This window comes from Papaver somniferum, unplaced genomic scaffold (genome assembly GCF_003573695.1).
Source record: "Papaver somniferum cultivar HN1 unplaced genomic scaffold, ASM357369v1 unplaced-scaffold_135, whole genome shotgun sequence".
NCBI lineage: Eukaryota > Viridiplantae > Streptophyta > Magnoliopsida > Ranunculales > Papaveraceae > Papaver > Papaver somniferum.
Window position 1 is genome coordinate 5,679,408 of NW_020622713.1, and position 7,899 is coordinate 5,687,306.

Consider the following 7,899-nt stretch of genomic DNA (forward strand, 5'->3'; position numbering starts at 1 on the left):
TGATAAGGATAATTCCTCTGCAAAGTGTCAGTTTGTTGTGTCTGACAACTATATTACAAATACTGCTATTGTTTTGTCTAACAAATCTGTTTCTTTTCTGTAAGATACACTGGTTTTATGTTTGTTCTTCAAACTGATAAGTGTCTGTCATTATCAGTTTGAGGGGGGCTATTAGGAATAATAGGATTGTCAAAGTCAAGTTAATTGACTTTGACTATAGAAGTCAATAGTCTTTATTTTCAGACACATTAAATATGTGTGTTTTCCTTTGTATTCAATTCATCTGTTTTTCTCAGACACAATAATTGTGTAATAATAAGTCTTCTTCTTCATCTTTCTCTCTGCAATTCTCGTTTCTTTAATACTATGAGAATATATCAATTCTCAGAGACAATGGTTGATATTCCATTACCTGAAAATGTTATGCCGCCTACATATTATGATGGGGAAATATATGCAAATTTGGGAGTGTGGGGAGACAACATTTGTGTAGCTTTTGTTTGGGGTTTAGTTAGAAGTGGTGTGTGGGTGATGCAGCAGTATGGAGTAAGGGAATCTTGTATCAGAAAATGTGACATAATCACAACCGAACGACCTCCATGCCGCTGGTTCTCAGATCCATATTGGAAACCACTATGGTGTTTTGACAATGGAGAAATTTTAGTAGATTTTTTTTGCTCGGAGTTACTTTTATATGATCCACCAACTGAAAGAGTTAAGTCAGTGGTGGTCCATGATATTATTATGGATGATAATCCAGAGAGTTATGTTGAGAGCATAGTCTCCCTTAACTCTGGTAAGTATATGGAGAAACAAATTAGAGACGGGATCGTGAAGAATCTCGAGAGACAACGGTTGAGGTAAAATTTTCAATGCATTTTCTTATTATCTCAGTTGTTATATGTTTTTGTTTGCAACTATAACACCACTTTAGCTTATAATGAAAAGTAAGTCAAATAGAAATGAGTTATTAGGTTATTTATCTTACATATCTTTTCATTTGGCGCTTTCTTCGTATGATTTGATTTCGAGTAATATTTTACTTGTTCGGAATATGCTACTTACAATTGACTGAAATAACTCAATCTCTGGAAACAAAAGATCACCTGATAGGGCACCTTAGATATCATCAACATGTAAAGATGCGTTTAAAAGTAAATTTTTTTTAAAAACTTAGGTGTAACAGAGGATATTGAAAGCCGCACCCTGTCACTAGAAGCATACTCATCATCTGATAGGGCACCTTAGATATCATCAACATGTAGAGATGCGTTTAAAAGTAAAAAAAAATTAAAACTTAGGTGTAACAGAGGATATTGAAAGGCGCACCATGTCACTAGAAGCATACTCATCATCCTGTCGGTATTGGTATCTTTAGGTGGGATAGTCAGTGTGTTTCCAACACTGTTGAATGGTTGGCATTGTCATCTCTTGAATGCGTATCTCTCCTACCCCTTTGCCTATCTGAATCTTGTTTTGTGTTCTACAATGCTCCTAATGCATGGCCCGCCTTTTAAGAATGTTCTTAAATACATGTTTAGTTATATATAATGTTTTTTTACATGTACTGACCACCTAATGGTGAAGCACATACAGTTATATTGAACTGACGATTGCTTTTTTACTTTTTCTTTGTAAAACCAATTATCCCGACTTTTGTTTTAGAGACGGATGTGTTTATTTTCTGATTCGATGGGACATTATGATCCCGCCACTAATCATAGAGATTTTCAGACATTCATCATAGACTGGATTATACTACAACAGATTTTGCATTTGGTTATAATCTGGATTAGAAACATGCCTAGTTGTTTATGAATTCTCGAGTATCTGTGATCTGGCCCTATTAGACAATGTTGTGATGCCCTTATCGTGTCTGGTTCACCATTCATAATTGTAGGTGAAAACGAAACAAAACCGTAAAATTACCGGATAATATTTTAACTTTGCTTCTAGGTAGCTGACCATATAACTTTGCTTCTAGTTATATTGTCTTTGTTGCAGAAATTTTTTTTTGCTTAATCATGAAATTTTATTACTAAATCTTTTCATTTACAAGTTACAGAAAGCCCACACATTTTCCAGGCATAAAACTCAATAAGCAACAAAAATGAATCTAACTATGAGCCCATCATGTTAAGCCCATCATTTTTACAAAGAATACCAAGATAGCCAAGGCAAAGCAGCTAACCGATGAAACCATTCTTTAAAATCTAAAGTAAATATCATCTTCATTTTCAAGTCTGCCCAGAAATGAGGATTTTCTTCAAAGTAATGCACTTCACCTCTGCTCAGTAGTACTCCCCTCTTGGCCATTTTATCAGCAGAGAAGTTGATCTCTCTATATGAGTGTCTAAATGTGATTTCAGGAATAGCTCTTCTAATTTTGATCCATCTGTTCTTCACTATCCAAGGTACTTTCTCATTTAAGAATGCCATGATCACAGCCTTAGAGTCCAAACTGAATCACACATCAACCAATTTTTTTGTTACAGCCCACTCACCTGCAATTACCAGAGCCATCACCTTTGCCAAGTAATTTGTGGCAATTCCCAGACCCCCTGAAGCTGCACCCATACAATCACCATAATGGTTTCTGGCAATAAAGCCAATTTCTGCCATTCCTGGATTACCCTTAGAAGCCCCATCACAACAAATTAGTGTTTAATTCAGCTTAGGAAGTGTAAAGAAACATTGCTTCACTCTGAAAGTCTGTGTTTTCACCCCTGAGATGCCAAATTGAAGCATTATATGCAGATCAAACATAGTACCCCACATCTTACCCTTCATTCTGAAGATTCCTTCCTTTGCACATCTATTGATTCTCATTTTCATTTTATCCACAGATGGAGTTGCATGTTCATAAATCACAAAATTTCTTGTGAACCACAATTCAACCATCACATTGAAAGCACATATGAACCACACTTCTTTAACAACTGGACTTTTCCTTTTTTGCAAAGTTCAGAATTTCCTCAAAACTTTGAGGACAAGAGCATTGAAAAATCCCACACAACCAGTGCCATACAGTTTCACTAAAAGTACAATGCCAAAGAATATGTTCCATGGTGTCTTGAGCCTTACGACACAAATAAAATTTGGATACTGTTGAAAAATCTTTTTTCCTTACTGATTCCTCAGTTACACAGGCACCTCTCAAAATCTTTCATAAGTTTGTAGAAGTGTAAGGGCGAATGCAGGGTTGCCATACCTGGTGAGCCCAAGTTTTTACAGGATACTTCCTCCTTATCATCTGAGCTGCATTTGCCACTGTAAATTTACCTTCTTTATCCTTGGCCCAAATTTTTGTATCATTTCCACCCACTAGAGTTGGTAATTCACTAGCATCAAAGTATTGTAACATTTCTTCAGGGACACACCATTCACCATTATGAATTAGATCCTTTACTCTCATTGTACCATTTTGTACTATATACTCATCCCCAGGATGTCTCTCAATCAGAGCATAGTCCTTTATCCATTTATCTCTCCATACTGAGATGTTTTCCCCATCACCAACAATCCATTTGCTCCCTTCTTGTACCTCAGAAATAACCCATTTATGACCAGCCCAAATTGTAGACTGTTTATAATATTTAATTCAGTCCCCATTCTTGTCTTTGTGTTTAGCTCTCATAAACAAAGTCCACTCCACATCTTCAGTCTCAATTTTCCAAAGTAGCTTCATTAGTAGAGCTTTATTTATAGCTTCAAGTCTCCTCAATCCTAACCCTCCTTCTTCTACTGGAGAATTAACTTCATCCCATTTGACATTGAAGGATCACCTGACCATAAGAAATTTCTGATAATTCTTTCACATGCTTGAATTACATTCTTAGGCCACTTATACACTTACATGTGGTAAATGGGTATGCTGCATAAAACAAATTTCACTAATGTTAATCTTGCAGAGAAAGTTAGTAACTTCCCCATCCATACAGCTAACATTTTTTTGCATCATTTCAAAAATCCCTCATACTTGGTGAGACTTGACTCTTCCTTGATTAAGAATAACCCCCAAATACTTATCAGGGAATGAAGATAGTTCCATCTGCATTTGTTCTGCAATATTGTTTTGTCTTGAAATTGATACACCCCCCACAAAACACTTGCTTTTAGCTTTATTGACTTCTTGGCCTGATGAATTTTGATATTTGAATAGCAAATCATTTAAGCACTCTAAAGTCTTTTTGTGGCCATTACTGAAGATAAAAATATCATCTGCAAACATCAGATGAGTTGGTTGGCATCCACCCCTATTCACCAATTTTGAAATATTTTTACTTAAAACCTCCTCTGCTATGACAAACATGATTGGTGATAGAGGATCACCTTGTCTCAGTCCTCTCCCTACTCCAAAGAAGCCACAAGGTCCACCATTTATAAGAACAGAAATTCTTGCAGACTCAAATTTTTTTTGGAGCCATTGAATACCAATTTCAGAGAAACCAAATCTTCTCAAAACTTCAAACAAAAATCTCCAGCTCAATGAGTCATATGCTTGTGTAATATCAATTTTGAGCCCAACATTGCCTCCCCTTCTTTTAACATTTATCTCATTCACAAGTTCATATGCTAAAACAATTTTTTCATGAATATTCCTTCCTTTGATAAGTGCACCTTGTTGTATAGAAATCATTCAGCCAATCATAGTGCTAATTCTAGTAGTAATGATTCTTGTGATAACTTTGAAATTGAAGTTGGCTAAGCCAATAAGTCTGAAATTTTCTGCTCTTTTGGCTCCTTGAAATTTTGGCAAGAGAAATAAGAAGTTAGAATTAAAGCCTTCGGGTATGAATCTGTTTCTCCAGCAGTACTGTATAGCTTCCACTAACTCAGTCCCCACCACTGACCATGCAAATCTATAAAAACTACCAGGGAATCCATCTGGCCCAGGAGCACTGTTTGCATCCATTCCAAAAACTGCATCCTTAATTTCCATTTGACTAGGAATAACATCTAGAAAAAAAAATCCTCATCAGTTAAAATTTTTGGTATAGCCTCAAATAACTCTTCCACAAACTCCACTTGATTCTCTTCAAATTTCTTCTTATAATAAGTCACAAGAGTATTAGCAATTTGGTCTTGAGTGATAACTAGATTGCCATCTGCATTTTCCAATTCATTTATATTATTCTGTGCTTTTCTAATTCTTAGGTTTGCATGGAAAAAAGCATTGTTTGCTCCACCCTCCTGCATCCACTTTGCTCTTGATTTACTTCTCATTAATTCATTATACTACTGAGCTGCCAATTCATGCACCCCCTTGCAGTTACTAGTTTATCTAATAGAACAATGTTCTCAAGATCATCATCTGATTCCAATGAAGAAGCAAGAACAACCTCCTATGTGGTTTTAACTTTGATTCTTAGATCACCAAAAACCTCCCAATTCCATTTCTTAAGAATAAATTTCAACCTTTTCAATTTACTGATAAAACAAAATGCTGGATTTCCTTCACAATCATCCTCCCATGACTCATGTATAACATTTAGAAAATTAGGATGAGTGGTCCAAACTGATTGGTATCTAAAAGGAATGTTTTTTGGTTTGGCACTTTGAGTAACCCCTCCCAATAATGCTCCATGATCTGAAGTGCCTCTAACTCCCACTTTGTAACTCCAAGCATCAAATTTCTCCAGCCATTTTAAATTGTAAATAGCTTTTTCCAAGTCACACAGTATTCTCTTCTTCCCCACTCTGTTATTGCACCATGAGAATTTACTTCCAGTTCTAGGTACTTGAATTAAAATGCATGACTCCAAACAATCTCTGAAATCTTGCATTGCTACTCTAAGAGGAGGTCTTCCACCTTTCTTTTCTTCACAAGATAGTACAACATTAAGATCTCCTAAAATCATCCAAGGTAGATTCCTTCCATTTATATTTAAAAGCTCCTCCCATAAAATTCTGCTATCAATTGTAAGGCAAGCAATATGAATGCCAGTAACTAAAACATCTCCAACTAGTACTGTGATGATCTGTCTTGTAGAAGAAATTACTGAAGGAACATATAAAGAAGAATGCCAAAATAACCAAATATTATCCTTACTGAATCATTTGAATTATGAATAATCATCTGACACATCCCAGGTAGCTTCAACTGTTTTAAAATACTATTTGACATCTTTACTTTAGGTTTTGTTACCCATAAAACAGAAGGACTGAATTGTTGTACTAAACTCCTAAATTTGTCTTTGGCTTGAGCTCTTCTCAAACCTCTGACATTCCAGTAGGCTACTCTCATAGAGAAACTGAAGTTTGAGAAGTATTAGAACTCCCCACACCACTACTATTATTAACTGAAATATGTGCTTGTTTTCTAGTAACAACATTAGGAGCAACTTTCTGTACTTTACCTTTTGTAGGCTTACTAATAATTTTAGGGAAATTTTGTTCCTGTTTTCCAACAACTTTAATTAAAACATTAAATTTACTTGGAGATGCAAAATTATTACCCCCTGCTACTTCTATTGTATGAATATTAAATTTCCTTTCCTTAGAAGCCTTGCCAGATACATCTTTCCATTCTCCATTATCCTTGGCATCATTAATATTTGATAGAACTTGAGCAGTAATTTCCTCAACTGATTCTTCAACTGTTATTGGAGTGACAGGATGTATAGATGGAATGCTATTACCCACTTCCAACAATTTCTCAACAGACAAACAGGGAAAATCTTGAGTAGAATCCAAAGCACCAGTAAAACCAGCTGTATCTGTTGTAGAGTTCTCATTTTGTCCACAAAATGGAACCATTGTACCATTGTCTTTTCCATCCTGTGTTATATGTTCTTCTAAATGTGAGCTATTGTCCTGCAGAGGAGGTGGACAGATATCAAAACCCACAGAAGCTTGCTGTGTATTTTTCTTAGGAGTATATCTCCATTGTTGTTGAGAGCTTTGTGGTTTTTCCTTCTGAGATTGTTCTCTTATCTTGCTTCTACATTCGGAAACATAATGCCCAATCATTTTGCAATGATTACAGATCTTAGGAACTTTTGGGACTCTAACCTCTTGTTCAAACTTCCCATATTTAGTTTCAATCCAAACATTGTTAGGAATTGCCTTAGCTAAATCAATTTCAACCAAAATGCTAGCATAATATCCAACTTCTTTTTTCAAAGTTGTTTCATAAACCCTTATTGGCCTTCCAATTGCACTTCCCATTGTTATAATAATGTTCTCCTTCCAATACTCAATGCATAAACCTGGAAATACTACCCATAAAAAAGCAGATGAAGTTTTTTGCAATTCTGGTTTAAAATCACGTTCCCAGTATCTGAGCCTTAGAACTTGAGATTCAACCTCCCAAAAACCTTCATAAATATGTTTCATATCCTCACTATTTTATAATTTGATAATAAAGACACCTCTGCCTATTGGAATGATTTGACAACTACCCTTGAGCTTCCATTGATTTCTTAAGTTTACTTCAGCAACTGCTAATTTTAATTTTACCAAATCCAATCTACCAATTAAGCTGAACTTCCACTCCACTAAACTTTCATCAATTACCACATCAGAAATAAAAACTGTAGCAGAAACATTTTGTGGAACAGAAATATTTTCAGATCTGAGATTTCTTGCCATCTCAAAATCCGACTGAAACTTTGAATTTTCTGACATATTTAATTCAGATTTCCATACTAAAAGCAATCATTATAGAGTATTTGAATCACCTGAAGAATTAATGAGTATCAATTTATCAGAATCTCACCTGAATTAGTGCGATTGACTTACTGCAAAACTAAGATCGAGAAAACTTTTTTTCCCCGATTCCGTCGCCGAGTTGCAGAGCGTGACTCGGTCTTTGTTGTAGAACCATATTGCTCTCATAACCATTACCCATATCATTGGGTTCTGTCAGCAATGTCCAGGCTATCTTGGATAATATGA

General features: G+C 35.4%; 1 protein-coding gene across 1 annotated transcript; it reads left to right on the forward strand.

The window, feature by feature from the left end:
* The first annotated feature begins 393 nt into the window (after nt 1-393).
* Nucleotides 394-1,248, forward strand: LOC113334036. The gene is made up of 2 exons (XM_026580386.1): nt 394-796; nt 1,178-1,248. The coding sequence occupies exons 1-2, from the start codon at nt 394-396 to the stop codon at nt 1,246-1,248; spliced, it is 474 nt and encodes a 157-aa protein (XP_026436171.1).
* The last annotated feature ends 6,651 nt before the right edge of the window (nt 1,249-7,899 follow it).

Coding starts and splice junctions, on each gene's coding strand:
- LOC113334036 (XM_026580386.1), top strand. CDS start 394: ATGGTTGATATTCCATTACCTGAAAATGTTATGCCGCCTACATATTAT. Junction 797..1,177: donor CATAGTCTCCCTTAACTCTG/GTAAGTATATGG, acceptor TTAAAAACTTAG/GTGTAACAGAGGATATTGAA.